This window comes from Oenanthe melanoleuca, chromosome 2 (assembly GCF_029582105.1).
Source record: "Oenanthe melanoleuca isolate GR-GAL-2019-014 chromosome 2, OMel1.0, whole genome shotgun sequence".
Taxonomy (NCBI): domain Eukaryota; kingdom Metazoa; phylum Chordata; class Aves; order Passeriformes; family Muscicapidae; genus Oenanthe; species Oenanthe melanoleuca.
Genome location: NC_079335.1, coordinates 94195709 through 94214528, shown reverse-complemented (window position 1 = coordinate 94214528; position 18820 = coordinate 94195709). Strand labels below are relative to the sequence as shown.

Below are 18820 nucleotides of genomic sequence, written 5' to 3'. Positions count from 1 at the left end.
AGCTCCCAGATTTACAGCACCCAGCTCAACAGGTCTCATTAACCCCTAAAATATTAATATTTTCCAGTTCTAGGATGCATATGTTTGTTTTCAGTTGGCAGTGCTTTCCAATGACATTAGATGGTGACAGCCGTGCAGAACAAAGGTGCAATGAGAACAGCAGAGCAAGATCAGGACAGAAACACAGGGGATGCTAAGCCTTCATTACTAGGAATATTCCTGGTACAATTGAGATAACCTCTGCCTGGGAATTGTGCAGACACAATGCTGTTTAATCAAGGGAAAGGATTCAGAAGCAAAGAGCATTTCTGCATTTGCTCACTGTGAAAATCTTAGAAGATTCTACTTGATGCAGTTTTTACTGTGGAAATCCTGCCCAATTTTCTACACTTACAGCTGTCCTGCTTGCAGCCAGGACAGAGTAAATGTTTTGCAGTCAGTGGGAGGAGGCATGGCTAGGACATGAAGGTTATTCTATACCACCTCACATCATTGCTGGGGTGGGGGAAAGTGACTTTCTCCTGAGGAAGCAAATGTAGCAGCTGCAGCAGTGTGGTAATGCTGGTTCTTAGCTGGAGGGACTGATTTGGATGGTGCCAGTCCTGAGCAAAGGGAAGGGTGACATGGTGTGGCTGTGGTCAGGTCACGAGCTCCATGGTGAGCATTTCTGCATGTGAATCACTCTCTCTTTTGTACCCTTTTATTATTGTTGCTGTTACCGCTCATTTTCTTACGTCATTGCTGTTTACAGTAAATTTTTCTTATCTCAGCCCATTAACTTGGCCTTTTGGGCCTTCAATTCCCATCTCCAGTCACCACAGAAAGGAAGAGAGAGGGAGGGAGGGAGCAAGTGAGGTTTGGAGAATCTCAGCCCGGGCACTAAATTGGGGCCTATCATTCCTTAACAATGACAAAAGCAAACCCACTCACACATTTCTCATAAAGATAAATATACATCTGGAAAAATATATCTAGGTTATATTTCTGTGAAGTGAATCTAAGCCCCACTGATGGAAATTATAAACAATGGGATCTTTAGAACAGGAATCTTCCCATGTAGGCTACTGTGGTGGGTTGAAATAGCTTGGTTTTTAGTTAAGGAAAAGAAACACCAGGCATGGAAGTAATTCCCTCTGTAAAGACCATTACAGCTTCCTCTATGCCTGGCAAAACCAATCGGTGGCTGGCTCTGAGAACTGATAATTTGAGAATTAGAGAAGCTAGAACCACCTCTATAAATACTAAATTTAAAGGAGAAACTGCGAAAAGTTCTCTCTTACTCCCCAAATGGAGAAAAGTTCTCTCTTGCTCCCTGATTTCTGCAAAAGAATGGAGGCCTTCTCACCCCTACTCCCCTTCCCAGTAAGGCCAGGCCTGCCCAGGGCAGGGGGAGAGGAAGCAAGAGGCTGAGCACACCATTCCCTGAGGTGGGGCCCAGGCAGGATCAACCTTTTTTATCACTGCAGAATTCCATCTGAGAACAAATAAATCTGTGAACACCAATCTTCTCCCAAGCTGGAGAAAAGGAAAGGTGAAGAAAACAACAGGGCGGAAAGGAGAAAAGGAGAGGAGATGCTCCTGACGCCTAGAGGAGCTGAAACAGAGGCTACACAGAGTTATGGGGAATAAAATGGGTATTTATTGAGAGGTCTTCAAAGGCCACACCCTGGCATTACCAGTGCCACAGTGTGGCCCCTGCCTGGATGGCTCCAAGATGGAAGCAAACAGGGCTTGGTCACATGATCTCACATCTTTATAGACTTTAGTCCATTTGCATACAGGAGTCGACCATCCAATTAATAGTCTCAAACTGTGAAATTTCATTCTCCTTGCTTGCTTGCTGGCCCGCCCTCCTCTTTTCATGTTGTTTATGCTTAGGGCCTGAAGTTTGAAGAAACTGCCCTTGAGTCCATAGATGAAATCAGACTATTTTGTCTTCATCACCCTATGCACAATGGAAAAGCACAACCAAGCACAACAGAAAACTCAGAACTTAAAGCATCACTCCAGTTTCGGAGCTGAAAAGCTTTTGCAGGTCGAGGTGAGAATACAATATACCAATCTATGTCCCTGTAATTCATAAAGCACACGGGGGGATGCAGCATTCATCTGCAGCTCAGAAGAGAACTGGAGAATATAAGTGTTGAAAGAAGCTGCGATCTGACTTGGACAGAAATAGAAGAAAGGAACACTTACTTTTAGAGATAAAAGAGAACCTTTGGTTTCAGAGATCGAAGAACAGAACTTTTGTTTCTATACCAGAACAGCTCATCCTTAAATTATACCCCATTAGCCCAAATGGCCTTCAAGAGCAGTTGTGGGGAAAATCTGTAAGTCAATGGGAGGGACTTTCACGTGCAAACAGGTTTTTTCCAGCTGACTGTTAGCTGGGAACTTAAAACCATGAGAAAACTGTTTCTGTGGCATGGCAAAAGAGACTCCTGTGCATAAATGAACTGAAGAAAGATTCTTTTTGGAAGTGGTAAACTGACTGATAATCACAGGTTTTGTCTCTTTATGTTGTCAGTGGGAAGGAAAGAGGAGCTGGGGGAAAAAGTGTTCCAAAGGTTTATTTAGTTCTTATCATTCCTCTCTTATTTCTGTTAATTAAGTTTTCTTTACACTCTTTAAAGTTTTGAGCCTGTTTTGCCTGTAAAGCATTTTCTCCTAATCCTTATCTCAATCCCATGAGCTTTAGTTTAACTTTTTTTTTCCCTCCTCTGCTCCAATTATAGCAGAGGAAGATGAGTACACAATTTTCAAGAGTGTACTGATGTTTGGCCAGCAGTCAACTCACTACCATGACTTCCAGCTCACTTCTATTAGAAAACACATCTTATAAACATTAGTATTGTGATTAGATACATGAAAGTTTTATTAGACTGTGGTAGCCTGCATACCTTCTGACTGGCATACCCTTGAAAACCACCTTTATGACCTTCTTCACCCACCCCTCCATTTCTCATCATGTTCCCCTCAACATGTAGCATTTGAGTTGAAGTACAGCATCAAGTGTGTTTATATCTCTCTCACATTGCACCCCTTGCCCTTTTTTAGTTATACTTCCCCTGTACAAAGACACAGGTACATTCCTGCATAGCTGAGATGTTAAGAAAACTTTCCTGTCTGACCACCCAGCCACACTCCCACCATCCCAGACCATCACTACTGGGACTGAGGCCTCTTTGCAGCAGATGGCTCCAGTGAACTGACTCGACTCCCCACACACATCCCACTCACACTGTCAGACAAATTTTCCTCACCTCTTCAACCCTTGGTTACCCATAGCACTCTCCTCAGATTAACATGGTTCATTAAAGTCTAATTGTAATGTTAACAATCCCAAAGTTACCCACCTCCAAGGTACAACTACACCTCTCTGGGCATGTCCTCTATATTCTTTCTGGCTGTATCTTTAAAAGCAAAGCTAGATAATTTTACACCAATCTGTAACAAAGGTATGCATGACTAGAATCACTCAAGCACCAAAACACAAAGAAATACTATAAAAGTAAGTGAAGAATGAGGGAAAAATACAAAAAACAGTATAAAATGAGGTCGAGAATGGGGGCAAAGTTAAGGAAGACTCCACCATAACTACTCAGATCAGTTGATGGGCTGAACCTGTCTTCTCCCCTATAGGGTAAGAAAATCATACTCTATGCACACTGAATACTTTTGCTTGGGATTAGAGCTTGTCTGTGTATTACTTTGAATATGTTTTTGCAGTCAGATGCTATCACTGACCTGTAACAAGAAGGAGTGCTATTCCCCAACTGTTAGTGTGAGTCCTTCATGGGCACTAGCATTCACCAGCAGTGAATAACATACTCAGATAAAGAGGAAAACCCACTGAGGAGTGTCCCACATACTGTTTTAGTGTATTTCTCTAAGCCAGTTAAATCCAGCAGAACTGCTCTCTGAAGGGTCCCCCTAACAGGATGCTGACAGACTGCTTGGGCACAAGGTTCTCAAATTTCCTGGGGCACTGACGGCCAAATTAAATCAAAACAAGGATCAAGTACATCTCCCCATTAACGGTCAAGGAAATATCCCCTATTCATGTGACATCCCCACTTATGTCCAATGAGGGACTTTAGTTTATAAATACTAAATACACTTTTTTTTTTTAGTTCTTTTTTGATATTTTAACCATCTTCTTCAGATTTATTTCTATTCAAATGCTGTATCACACTTCTTGTTTTCCAGGCAGACAAAAATCTTTGGCAACCACTCCCTCAGAAAATCCTAACATAAAAGCCTTTGCTTATAAAATCCCTTTACAATGAAGGAGAAAAAAAATTTAAATGAAGATAAAAGAAAAAGAAAAACCTGTTTGATTGGGGTTTTTACATTGTTGAGAAACAAAGTGAGGGTGTAAAAGCATGTGTGGTCATGACAACAGGAAAAAAGAATATCAATAAGGAACTTTCTGTTCAAGCAGAAGACTAGAACTCGCAGAGTTCTGGAAAATGAAATAAACTGTGTAATGTTTCAAAATAAAAAAGTAGCTACTCAGTAATTCTCAGTGAAACATCAGTGTCTCACTATCCTTACTAGAAGTGTTCAACCCACTCCTTTTGTCCAGTTTGATCACTTTCCCTTCTTCTCAGAAGAGTTATGTCTTTGAAAACTGTTGCATGAGTGTCCCTCATTTTATCTTTGACCGACTATTTATTACTCACCCTACCCTTTTTTTTCTAAAAGCATATTTTCTAGACCTCTAGATTTAAAAGGTATATGGAGAGTGAGAGGGGCAGATATAGATACAGATATTTCTACAGACACAGATATTGACAAGTGTGATACAGTTGTCCAGCTCCCTTCATAGAAAACAGAAAGAAGATGTCACTTCCAGGGCATGATTCAGCTCAGCCTAAGATTGATGTTCAATATAAGTCAGATGAACAACACCTTTAAAGAATTTATTTCTCTTCATATAAAGAAATCCAACATGATTACCTCAGGTGATGATGCCTTAAATTAAGTGAAATCCTGCCTTGACCTGGCTATGCAGCTTGTATAGATCATGCTTGAGATTCTCCCCTTGAAAATAGTTGGGCTGTGTAAAACAACCAGTAATACCATGTGCAGTTGTAGCTACAGCAGAGGAGCTCAACCTCATAAATGTCTAATCTTATGGGGAAAAGTTCTTCTTGGAAAGGTTCTTAAGCAGATTCACTACAAAGTTACCATGAAAATTTTTTTCCATTGGTAGAGCACAGTTGGACAATAAGCTCTTGTGGCTATGACCCTTAGGATCTGAATTTTGTAATAGCACCTAATTTCTCACAGGCACATTTATCCCCTTGCTGTACATACACAAAAAAGGAAATTATGTGTGCTGCAGGGATAAAATAAAATGATCCTTAAAAAAAGCCAAAAACAAAAAAAAGCAGACCAGAAGTTCAGCCTCTGATATGTGTGAGGTTTGGGGTTTCCTGTTCATCAAAGGAACTGGCTTGCAAATTAAAGGATCCTGTAACCACCACAGAGCAACAAACGTTCTTAACCTCAAGTACCTGCCAGCTCCAATACAACATCAAATCAAATTATTCCTAGCATGGGGAAAAATGCAGTAACTCCAGAGCACTTTATTAATAGATGCTTAAATTGACAGTGACACAACTGCATCCTCACTCAGCCAAACAAGCACTTCTGTTACCTGGAAATACAGGACTGAGAGATGCATCACTCTATGTCAGTACCAAGATACTAAGATACAGAAGTAAGTGATGCTTTGGAAGGGCGAGTCCTACTTTTAAGGATGACAGAAACATAAGTTAAGTGCTTGTATTCACACCTGACAGCAGAGCCTCAGCTGCTACTTCATTTGGAGCTTTTGTAAAGCTCATCCACTGATGACAGAAAGGTTCTGATAACTATCAAAACAAGCATGCCTCTTTATGATCTTAGTGCAGCCAGGTGTAAACAAGTTGTTCCTGAAGAATTAAGAGAGCTAGATCCTTTGTATACATAGCAAATGTGTCTTAGGTTACATTTGCAGTGACAGGAACATTCAAAGGATAAGAACTCTAACCACAGTACTTTGCATTTGCCTTTTACTCCTGATTGCCCTGGATTGTTTTCAACTGCCCTGATTCTGCCAAATATGTGCCACAAAACAGAACACAAGAGGTCACACAGTATTAGATTGATTCCCTCAACAGCAATTATAGCACAGACGTGCACACCTGTCCTGCAGCCCTGTTTCCACTGCATAACCCAGTGCCATGGGAGGAGGCATTTCAAGGCTGGAGACGAGCTACAGGAGTGCAGCCTGAAAATACATTTTCCAGCTGGACACCTGAAGGGAGCTAGTACACTGTGCAATGCCACAGTTTCTCTCTTATCTGGCCCAGAGGTTCATAAAGGAGAGATGTCACAGTATGTCTGTCACACACATACACCAAAGTGCAAAGCCTCGCTTTGGAAAGGGGTAAGACAGTGAACAGGGCTTGAAAACGAGCCAGCAACTTGTCTTAGCAGCAAAGGCAGTTAACGGTGTCCTGGGCTTCATTGAACATTGCCAGCAAGTCAATGGAGGTGATACTTCCCTACCGTGCAGCACTGATCAAGACACACTTGGAGTGCTGGGTCTAAGTCTGCACTTCCCTGAGCAAGAGAGAGATGGAGACACTGGAGAGAGTCCAAAAGTGAACAAAGCTAATGAAAGCATCTCATGAATAAGCAAAGTTAAAGAGCTGAAACTCTTCAACCTGGAGAAGAGAACGGCTTTTTTTTTTTTTTTTTTTTAGGGAGATCTCATATGTGTGTAGATAAATCTGTAGGACTGGGATGCAGAAAGGACAGACAGGCTCTTTACAGTGGTGCCCAGTGACAGGACCAAAGGCAATGTGCACACACTGAAGAACAGGAGGTTCCCTCTGAACATAAAGAAACACCTCTTTTTTCTTACTGCAAGTTTGTCCAAGTACTGGCACAAGTTGCTCAGAAGCTTTTGGAGCCTCCAAAATTGAAGATATTAAAAAGCCATCTGGACATGGTCATAAGCAATTCTGGTATAGGTGGCTATGCTTGAGAAGGGGCTTCAAACAGGATCCAGAAGTCTTTTCCACCCTTAACTGCTCTGTGATTCTGTACACTTTCACCTTTTGCCAAAGCTACAAGATGCACTGAGCAGACAGACTCCTTGAGAGTTCAAGGCTTAAAAAACCTGTCAGCTCTTGTAATCTTCCTCCACATTGCCTCTTCTATATACATTAGGTGAATAGGACATACTTTTTGGACATACATCATCTTTCATCTCCCCCTACACAAAGACTGCAATACTCAAGAGCCTGGACTGATTTCTGTGGCAGTTCATAAAGACAAGCATTTCAGGCTAGCTGATTTACTAAAAAAGAAACATGGCTAACCTGACTGAATTACTTTTTTCTTTAGTTGGATAAATTTCTGTCCTACAACTAACATATTGTATAAATGATGAACTGCTATTCCTGTTAACTATTGCTATTTTGCCAGACAAAGAGACAACTGGGAGAGGCTGAGTTTTCTTTCTCAAGAGATGAACTCACTATTTTCATATTTGCATAATTTGGAAATTATTTGCATCATTTTTTTCCTATTTTAATTTTTAATCTGTATGCACCCCTGGGATCATCACTCTGCCCAATCAGGTTTTCATCAGGTATCTTCCTACATATGAACAGGTCCTACTCTGCAGAACAGTAGCATGCTGTGGGCTCTGTATCTCAGCTCCTAGGAGAGTTCACTTTAAAGGAATTTCAAAACATGCAGTCTCTGGAAGTTTTATTTACAAAATACTTGTGTTTACAAGGCAATAATCCCATTGTTTTCAATATGGACTAATTATATACCATTTCCTTAGCCCTTGTATTTCATTCTGCAGACCCAGGGGATCCAGATTTAGCCCTATGACTGTGAATGGGACTTCTCAGGAAGTTCCTCTGATGCCTGTTCTCCCTCCCTTCCTGTACAGGAAGGAGCCTCAGGCATCATCCAAGCCCAGAGGGCACCCAGAGAACACCTAGATAGTACTTGAGGAAGCATGTGCCAGGAAGTCCACACCTTGTTCTGTGTTTCCCTTGGAGGACACCTATATCTATTTCTGAACATGTAATTTTTCTCATTCTTCTTTTCCTACATATCACTTCTAATGTTTCCCCATGAAATTCAAAAAGCCAACGGTACAAAAGAGTTAAACAAGGAAGGCAATTAAGTGTGAATGACACCTTTACAACTCCGCTGTTTGGATATTCTTTAAATCCCAGGTCTTCTCTGACTTTTACCCTTGGTCATTTGTAATTCTCCTAAATTGTTGTACAATTGCTGCATAGTTGTTTTACCTTTCTGTTTCCATAAAGTCAAGAAAACCCACACATGCATATTTAAAATGAGGCCTAAGAAACATCTTTCTTTGCCAATAACATCAACACTTCACCTGCATGCTGACAGAGAGACTGGGAGAAGACCTGCTAGCTCCTTTAGTCACAGGAATCCTGTATGGGTGATTATTGCACATGCCACAGAGCAGTGTGGATTCACAGCTCAAGTACATCAGCTCTGACTGAAAATGCTCTGAAGTTTACTGCTTTTTCATCTACCAACACCAGCAGGTTTGCTTGGGCAGTAGAAAAGGAGCACTACAACCTCTTTTTTGAAGAGGCTTCATCATAATTCCTCTCCTGAACTCTTCAGCAACTCAGTTTTAATCATCAGAGAATTCTCCCCTCTCACTCTTCATGCACAGTTGAATGTTCATGAATTTCTGAGTTTTCTTTCTCAAGAGATGAACTCTTGAGAATTAACTCTTGAGAAATAACAAGGTTGAATGAGAACAGCTCAGTGGCTCTCGAAATATTGCAAAAGTGGTTCAGTTAATGGAAGTGTACTGAGTTTCCAGCTGTCTTCAATCACTGTCACTCCACAGGTGTTGCTGGGGATTTCCACATAAACACTTTGGCACCAGTGCATGCACCCTTCATATACCTTTTAAGCATCACGGGATCAGATACAACAGACTTTAAGAGATTTTTAGGATTCCATTCAGGAGTCCAAATATTTGAGTAATAAATCCTGCCGTGGAGTACTGCATAACCTTAAAACCAGGATTTGAACAGACTCTGTACATTTTGCCTGTGCTTCAGAGAGCAGGCCAAGAACAGGGCAGGATTTTCCACCTTCAGCTCATGAAATCAAATCTGATCTAACAAACCTAATGCTGCTTTGGCTCACCTGCCAGGTGGAACAAATAGGAAGGGTTTCTCACAATGAACAACATGTGCAAAAAACTACAAAAGATAATCCTGGTAAATAAACCTCTCATTAATATTCAATACAGCAAGTCAGCCATACCATACAGTAACACTACACCACTCCATAAGCTGCTGGTGCAGATGTTACTTCCTGTTATTTCAGTAAGGTTTCTTGTGCAAGTCCAACAACAGAACCATGGTTTGAATAAAAATCTCATTTCAGGTTTTCTTAAGGCTGTCTGCCTCATATGTGCCAATTGTTTGTCTTCATCTAAAGATCCATTTTTTAAAAAGAACAAAATTGAAACTCAGTATTCTAAACAGACCAAAAATTATTGTAAGTAGTTTCAGAGAAAGTTAACATATTTATAATCTGTACTTCAAGTCTGTTTCCAAAGATTTTAAATTACTTGCTCAACCTGAGCAATAAAAAAATTTCCTGGAAATTCTCTATATGTGATTAGCTGTGTGTGAGTACCAGAGCAAGAAAGATTAGCTTTCAGTGGACTCCATTCAAACTAAATCACACTGGCACTCACAAAGTACAAAATAAAAGAGAAGAAATTATAAAATATAAAGAGGAAAACACTAGCACACAATTTGGAGACCACATCCATTACCACAGTTCAAGAATGCAGTACCCAAAAACAAAAGCAAAGAAAGAATGTGAAAAATTTAGTCCATAAAAAGCAATCAGCATGCCATATAGGAGAACTGCAAGGATCTCATCTACCCATGTATGTGGGGAAGAAACAAGTAAAATTTGATTTTTGAACACTTTGACTCCTAATAATGATTGACTATCAATACTAAAAGAGAAAAGACATGCAACATTAATCCAGAATCCTTATCCTCATCTCCAGTGGCTTTGAATCTACTTGGGAAATCTACTTTAAGTCCTTGGAGTTGAAACTGAATTAAGTGGTACTGACTGAGCTAGTTGTCTGCTCTCTCCCCTTTCCCAATACACTTGGCAGGTTTCATCACTCTGCACAACAGTGAGAAGCAGGACTGAGGTGATTGGAAAGGGTGCTAAATCAACAGACATTAAATGTATCATCATGCAGCAGTAGCAGCAAGAGACAAACCATGCACTGCCATTTAATGGAGAGATGATGTTTGCACCTAAGAAAAATTTTCAGGGGACTGATTGCAGCTGCTATGACAACAAGAGGGAGGATGTGACATAATGACCCAAGTGACTGTTTCATGTTGTTCCAGTGAACCACTCACTCACCAGCTAGGAAACCAGTAGAGAATTCATTAAGTGCATCTATTCAGTAATTACTGCATCCTTCCCTGCACCACAATTCTAACTTTCCATGCAGTTACAGCCAAGCTGTTGAATACAATCATGAAGGTTCATTTCTCAGTCCTAAAAATTTCCTGTAGCTATTAGAAAAAAAGCTGTAAAAAGCCTGTAGCTATTAGAAATTTGGAGCAGGTTGGTTAGATACAAGCTCTGTCACCTGGCAAGCAAAATCATATCAGCACAACCTTGACAAAGTTCTTGCAAGCAAGCCATGGAAAAGCTGCATTATTTGCCTACCTTGTAGGTAGGGCAATTCCTTCTCTAACATATAGCAACTTTTACTTAACTGGAAAAGAACAGAACAGATCCTTTGCTCATTTAAATCATTGCAGTTCTCCTGACTGCAGTGGAGTGATGAATATTTACTGCTGGTCAGGATTCTGCCCCTTGATTTGATTTGTACTAGTACACAAATAAGTGAATTATATGTCCAGGAGCCTTTTGCTTTCTTAGTCATGCAAAGCTACAGAATTAGAAAAAATGAGCTTGTGTTTACATGACATCAAAACAATAGACCAATTAGTGGAGCACAAGGGTTTAAAACAGAAAATTTGCAGCAAAATCTAAAAATCCCCAAAGACAGTTAGTCTGAAAGCTCCTAGACTTTGATCCTCAGCAGGAAGAGAAGGAGGAGAAGGAGGAGGAGGAGGAGGCAGACCTCTGGCTTTCAGCAGGGGAGAAGGAACTGTCTTGAGAGAAGGTTCTCCCTATTAAATTCTGCCTGTCAGGGACAGGCTTGGCTGCTGGCCTGCCTAAAACTGAGCTCAAAAGGCACAGAAGAGTTTATGCCTCTTTATTTATTTTGAAATTTAGGGATTCTAGAAAATATGAATTTTTAAATTAATACCTTTATATCAATTCAGATGGCACTGTGAACAGGAATAGTTGACCAAAGATCAGAGAGGAACAAAAGCAGAGGCAACTTTATTTCTCATCACGGTAGGATTGGACTCCTGCCTGTAGGGAGTAACCATCACTCACTGTCTGTAAAAGAGGCCTGACTGCATTTCTGGATGGGGGGACAAATTCTTGGTCTAGGATCCAGCACAAAGAGCATAGGTGTCCTCATCTCCAGCCAGGTGTCTCCACCTTCTGCCCTATTTGCACCTTGTGTTTGAATAAAAAATCACCACAAACAAAACTCAGGGCTTCCATAGTAACTGTAGGGACAGCTTTTGCATGTAAAAAGTATAAAAAAGTGTTTTCATACAGAGAGTTACCTACAAGATTTATAAATAACTGCTATGAGTTAGACTGAGTGTTTCAGCACCACATCCTTCCTCTCCAAAACACTTAAGTTACAGCAGAACTCCTCACCACTTCACTTATTCTATAAATCTATTTTTAAAAGTTTATTTTATACATTGGATAGGACAAATAGTGTTGCCAGATGGTTCTGGATATAAATAGCAGAAAATTGGAGTTTTGCTGAAATTAAGCAATCCGTCCTAGAAGGAAAACATCTTCTTGTTAATCTTTGTGTTTATCATTTTCCCAGGTTTAAAAACAGTGGACCAACCTCTAGAAAGTCAATTACAACAGCAAGTTGTACAACACTTAACTGGCATTCTGAGTTAATAGTCTCTCATTTGCACACAGTGATAAGACAATCCACAGGGGGAAAAAAGGCCTTAACTTCCTCTCTGTTATGTTTTAGTGGAGAAAAATTGAGACCAATTGCAAACTGTACACTGCCAAGTACACCAAAAAAACAATGGAATGACCAAACATCCTTCTCCAGTGCTCTCAACCATGCAGCTGGAGATGATGATAGTGAAGACAGAAGTTACAATTTTACCATGTTTTACTTATAATAGTACAGATCATGGACCTACCCAAACTCCCTGTGTCTCGTTCCCACTCTGTCTGGAACAGAGTTGGACAATAATTTGCAAGTGTTGCATGAGAACTACTGTGATTCGTTTTGCACCCAAAGGAATGTTACTTTCTCTCAAACTAATATTTCCCTGTTCCTCAAGGGTATCAGCCTTCTCTCTAATACTACAGGTGCAGCAGCTCAACGTTTCCCAAGAACTTCTTAAAAAAACATCAGGACGCAAAAAACAGAATTCTCATCTGATGGAAAAAAAAGACATTCAAACCCATCCCTGACGCACTAATATTGCTGTGGGGTTTCTTGGATAGAGGATTAATAAATACATTAATTATTTAGGTTTGTCTACCACACAGTGCTGGTAATACTACATAGCATGTTTACAAAGTTTTTATAGTTATGTCGCTCAATACAATGCACACTTGCCCAGATACAAAAATAAATGTTATATAATACACAGACCATAGAATCAATACACTATGTGCATCAAATAGAGATGCACACCAAAGAAAGTAGCACAGAAGCACCAATGCAACAACTGTGCTAAGAAGCAGCAAAAACCTGAGCCTTGCTTTAAGACAATTTAAAGGGGATCACTCTTAACATGAGTTCGCCTCCATTGTTTTAATCAATCCCTTTCCACCAATAAGGAGAAATTAAATCCAAGTAGATATAAGTGAAAAAAATATCAGTTTACTAGCAAGCAAAACTACAACAGGCAAAAAACAGCAGTAAACAATCACTAGGTACAAAATTGGTCAATCTCAGGAACTCCCTGAGAACAAAAAGAAGCCCAAAATGGCGAAGTAGCCCTTTCAAGATGGCGCCCACCACATGTAGGGAGACAAAGCCAAAATGGCGTCTGGCCAAGATGGCAGCGTTTGGCAGCAGCCACGCGGTTCGGGAGAGAGAGGGGAAAGCATGGCAGCAAACCCTCCTGGGAAAGCAGGAGCTTGCAAAGCAGTTCTGTTGGCACATGGGAATTGCCGGCACGTGCGGGGTCAGCTCCACTGCCTGCCACCTCCTTCTCTTCCTTCTGCCTCCCACTGTGCTCCACCATGTTGGTGCTGCTGTCCCCTGAGCCACTGGTGTGCTGTGGGCAGAGAGAAACATCTGGAATCGATACAGCGTGGCCTGGTGAGGGAGCAGCTCAAGCTTTGCACTGCCAGCAAAGGTTTGCAAATTTCACTCTGTCACAGTTTTTGATTGCAGAAATGCTGTTTTTCCGGGTGGCTAGCCCAGAACTCCTGCCTCCTCATGTCGTTGGATACTGCTGGGAGCCAGGGAAAAAGCACCTTGGAGCCTTGGGTTTCTCAGGCTGCTCAAGGACAAGAAATTATAACAGTTACATAAACACCTGCTGGAAACATGATGTTTGGCAGAAAGCATGTTTTCAAAGAGGTGTTGCCTTCTTGGACCAATGAGCCTTTTCTGTTTTGCACAAACTACCCTATATAACTGTAATGTTTCTTTAAATAAAGCTCTCTTGCTTCTCCATTACACAAAGAACTATGTTGCACTATTCTTTCCACCGCTTTTATAGCCAAAATGCCACACCTTCACCCTGAAACAACCTCTGCCTTAAGCAAAATGCCACCACACAAAAGAGAACACAAAAGGGAAGCCTCTGCCCACACTATCTCAGCTTTAAGGTGAAAGCCCAGAAGTGTGGCAAGCAAGTCAAAAGGTGAAAAAAGGGTCCCTGCCATGTGTGCTCCAACCTTTCAGATGTACCACACCTGCCTGCCCCATGATCCGGCTCCAGACTTGCAAACCTTAGAGATAGTAACTTTCAAAACTAGATATGAAATACAGTAACATTTTTGTATTACCCAAGACACCTTCAGTTCTAAACCCTGAGTCATTTGATCCTAAAATTGATCCAGTCATATTGTGAGTATGAGCAGCAATAAAGATAGCAGAGCAACAAACCCAGCAATCCTGCTGGTTTGTTTCTGAATTTAAAAAAACAAAACAAAACAAAACAAAACAAAAAACAAAAAAAACAAACCAAACCAAACAAACAAACAAAAAAAAAAAAAAAAAAACAGCAAAAAGAATGCCCACAACCCCACATCCAAAGAAAAAGAAAATTTTCATCCACCAGACTGACACAAACTGATAAAATCCCACTACTAATAATGATGCTGAGAGTGGAAGAGATTAAGATAGGGGGTGCAAAAGTGAGCCTACTGCAACAACCTGTGGAGGGCCTTCCCATTAGAGAAAGAAATTTCAAAAGCAGCATTGGCCTGGCAGTTTCACTTTTAACGTGCTATATGAACATTAACAGATAGTTAAGATATTTTAACTATGTAAAGATAGTTTAATTAAACATATATATTCAGCTTTTTAAAACAAGCTTAATGTTAATGATGTTAATGACTGCAAAACAAATTCTCCATTAAACAAAGGACTAAATGGATATCTCCTTCCACACCAATAAAAGCTTGTATCCATCATTATAAGAATAAATTATGGCCCAATTATGTTAGTATCACCCAGGAAAAACTTTTCTGATTTCACAATAGCAAGGAAGTGGAACCTCTGTCTTTTTAGAGGTATTCAACAGGAATTTCTATTGATTATTACAAGTAAGTTATCCATATGCTTTAACTTGGATTTAATATAAAAATTCAAATGGGACGTAAGCTTGCTTTACTTCTGATATTTATATGGGGTATAGGCTATAGGTATCTAGATATGTATAGGGGTACATATATATACACATACCCTAGTAGGATTAGCATTTGAAGCAAAGCAGAGATTCTGCTCAGAGAATCCTCAAATTTTGTGTACCAAATCTATTGGAAAAAGCCCTTTCACTTTGAGAAGCCTCACTTTTCCCTAAGACAGCAAACATAAACATGAAACAGCACTCTCCAAACAACTTCAGCAATCCATCCTAAAATTCCTAATCTTTCCTCAATATTTCTCATAGCCTCAGCAATTTCACTTTTGTGTTTGCAAACTGTTACATATGTATCTTTGTGCAAAGTGAGAAATGACAAAAGATTGCAGAATTTGAAAACACTGGCTAAGTAAACAATAAAAGCCAAGGCTCCCAAGAATGACATTCTGGGCTCATAGGAAGGAAATGCAGTTAGCAAGCTGGAAAGCTGCAGCCCTGGAGCCTGGGCTTTCCTGAGGTAAGGCTCCAAAACAAAAGTACTGCAAACATCTTGGTGAACCTGTGCCAAAACTCAGCAAAAGGATGTAGAGTGGCTGCATATCAAAGGCAAGTTTCTTGGGGAAAGAAAATAAGACAGAATGCAAAACCAATACAGGCAAAACTTGCAGGGCATTTGTACATTTTAGAGGCATATATTGACAAATGGCAGTTGACAACAGCTGTCTTTTACCTGTACTTACTGGAACTACTATGAAAGACAGGAAAGAAAGAAAAGAAAGAAAATAGATGAAAGAAGACAAATTAAAACAGGCTCACCAATTGTAAAGTTATAGCCATCAATACTGAATGTAGCACTCCGGCATTTTTTAAATGCTTCCTTTCTGCTACTTGGGTCTGTCATGATCCTGCCAGCTTGTACTTCCAGCAGCTGCCTTTCTCTCCCTGATGGAAGCAGAGCACTCAAGCTCCCTCTTAGCTGCCCTTGAGTATCTGCCTGTGACAGCTCACACACCAAGCCTCACATCTTCTTGCAGGGAGCCAGATCTGAGAGGCGTGCACCCAAGAATTTTCTCCTCCCCCAAACACTCTCATTGGCAAGTTACCTACATGCCAGCTCAGAGTTCAGCTGGTTAGAGGCTCCCCTATCAAAGCTGGCAGTCAATTAGTGCTAGACTACCAAGTCAATAAGCCAGCCGTAGCTGTCAAATCTCTGTGTAGGAGGCAGCACACAGAAAAACATAAAGGCTTAGATTTTGCTGTTATCTACCCACTGACCCTCCCTGTATTCCCTGCTATGCTGCAACCAGTTTCTGTGGCTCCTCTTACTTATAGGGATTTCTGACTTGCAGCAAACTGTGCTCAGATTTCAGCACTTAAAACAGAAGCAGTATGTTTTAATAATTCAAGATATAAAGAATCAACCCAAATACAGTACACCATCAATCACCTGCTACTTACGTGAACAGCAAGTCTCTAGAAACCTAACTGAGAGCACAGAACTAGAGATTATCAGTGAAGAAGAACACAGGGAAACTATGTAATTTAGCTGTAATATTGATAAACTGAGCAAAATGTTCATGCATGCATACACACAAAACAGCCTTCTAAACTCTTCCTTCTCCTTGTCATTTATCATGGTTTGTAAACTCTTGTCTGTAGGTTTTTTTCCTAATAATGTTTAGAAATATTGACTCAGAGCATGTGCAAGCAATCCACTGAAAAAGGCAGGCAAATCCTAAGAACAGACAAAATTTAGAGTAAAGGCTAGCAAAGTTTTCACAAGAACATCAGCTTCAAGTTTTGAGTAGGCATCTAAAAAAACACTTAACGATTTCATTAAGTACACATAAGTCTGTGCAATTCTTTTTCTTGTAATATATGTTAAAATTATAGATGTGCTATTGAAATGTTCCAATTTTTATGTTCCTGAGAAAAAACGTAAATTCCACATAAATGCATCAAGTTTTGCATTGGTCTGGATCAAAACCACTTGGAAACACTAGGTTTCAAGAAGACTGTCATCAAAATAATAGCCAGGACACAGTTTACTAAAAGCTTGCTCTATGCACACCTGAAGGTTTACAAAATATCAGCAAATGTGGTCATGTTTAAGGTATAAACCTCAGCCCTACCTTGGTTTCTCAACAAAAGCTTAAGTCAGATAGGAATGCTGCACTTTTTAAATCCCCTCTCTTCAAAGGATGGAAGAGAATCACTACTGAACTCCAGCAGTTAATTTAAATTCCACTTAGTTCTACCATAGTGGAGGTTTCTTTTGTTAACTTTTTAAAATTATTTATTTGGATGTTCAATAATATAAGACAAGTTCATTATGAAAAGGGCTTCTAGCAGTGAGGGTTTGTTGGGCTTTTTTAATAAGTCATTGTTTTGAAACAAAAACAACTACTTACATATAACATTTCCAATACTTGCACCTTCAATTATTTTTTATATGAAAAGTGTAGGCATTAGTTCTGGAATTTAAAAAAAGTTGCTGCTCTTTGTAGACACTTCATAGCCACTGCAATGAAGACTGCTCATGCAGTTTATTGAAATCCATCATGTAGCTGCCTCTCCAAAAGAAGGTAGGAAAATAATCCAAGTATAAAATATTTTTAAGGAATTATTTTGTCTGTCACTGGTCATAGAGATTATATAAGCACCAATGCTCTTCCTAAGACAGCAAAAGCACAGAGAATGAATCATATTATATTTAGAAAGCAGAAAGTTAAATGTTGCCTAAATGAAAGGTAAGGAACCCTAACAGTTTCAATATTTTGGAACTATCAGGTATGGGATTTTTTTTAAATTTTAATTATTTGCTGACACCATTTTATTCCTTAAGCCATAAAACATTTATTCATAAAGAAAAATTGTGAGAAGATACTAGTGACGATTTGATGAAGTTACAGCCAGGTTTTTAAGTTGGAGGAGAAATGTTCTTCTAAAAAAAAAGGCAGGTAGAGACAGTCCTGTTTCCTCCTTGGCTTTGGACCATGTACTCACACAGGAAGCAGGAAAATTATATTTTCATTTCTCTTCTCAGAAGAGTATCCAGATCACCAAGCTACTGCTGTGATGCTCATTTCTGATCTCCTTCACTGCTGTTTTGGCCAGTTTGTACAGATTGCCAGAGAGAAAATGATCTGGCCATTCTGTGGCTGAGAACTCTGGAGCTACCTTATAATACTTGTTCAAGGTCCAGCTAATGCTAATTCAAACATTTGTAGTAGTTTGAGTAGCTCATTTAGGTCAAAGTGAACATTTGCACCACAAAGAATAAAGACATTCACTCAAGAGGGTAAAGTGATCAAATAAGTTTAGAAGACAGATTATCCATACTGTTGGAGAGGGCCCTTAACTGGCTGGTTGCAGAGGGATGCTCCCTCCATTCAAAACTGCAGAGTAATCACATTGGGGGGAAAAGAGAAAAGTTTTGACCTGCAAGATTTCCAAGAAGAAAACAGTTTCTCCCTAGCTCTAGTTAAAACTTAATCCAGCTGCTCAAATAATTACCAAGTTGTATCAGAAGCTTGATACCTGATCCTCTCTGATTCTTTGCATTTTGCTGTTCAGTTCTTGGCTGGATTCAAGTCTGCATTTACATCCTGCTATGCACAGGAAAACAGTCAGTCTGTGAAGCCTGAAAGGAGGAGGGGTTTGGCTTCAGAGAGCCAATCCCTGAGGATGGACACAAGCATTTGGTGGCCATTCACAGCCAACCAGGTTTGAATGCAGAGTCTTTTGAAGAGGGTGTGTAAGAGCTGTGTAAGCCATTAAACACTCTCTCTACCACATAATCC

The 18820-nt window shown here is 40.0% G+C and overlaps 1 protein-coding gene across 1 annotated transcript in view; it reads right to left on the bottom strand.

Moving 5' to 3' along the window:
* Nucleotides 1–16020, bottom strand: part of PDE1C (phosphodiesterase 1C) — a 225034-nt gene extending 209014 nt beyond the window's left edge. The window contains exon 1 of the mRNA XM_056485529.1: nucleotides 15834–16020. Within this exon, the coding sequence (XP_056341504.1) occupies nucleotides 15834–15918 (85 nt within the window). The 5' untranslated portion in view covers nucleotides 15919–16020. The remainder of the gene's footprint in view (nucleotides 1–15833) is intronic.
* Nucleotides 16021–18820: the final 2800 nt, after the last annotated feature.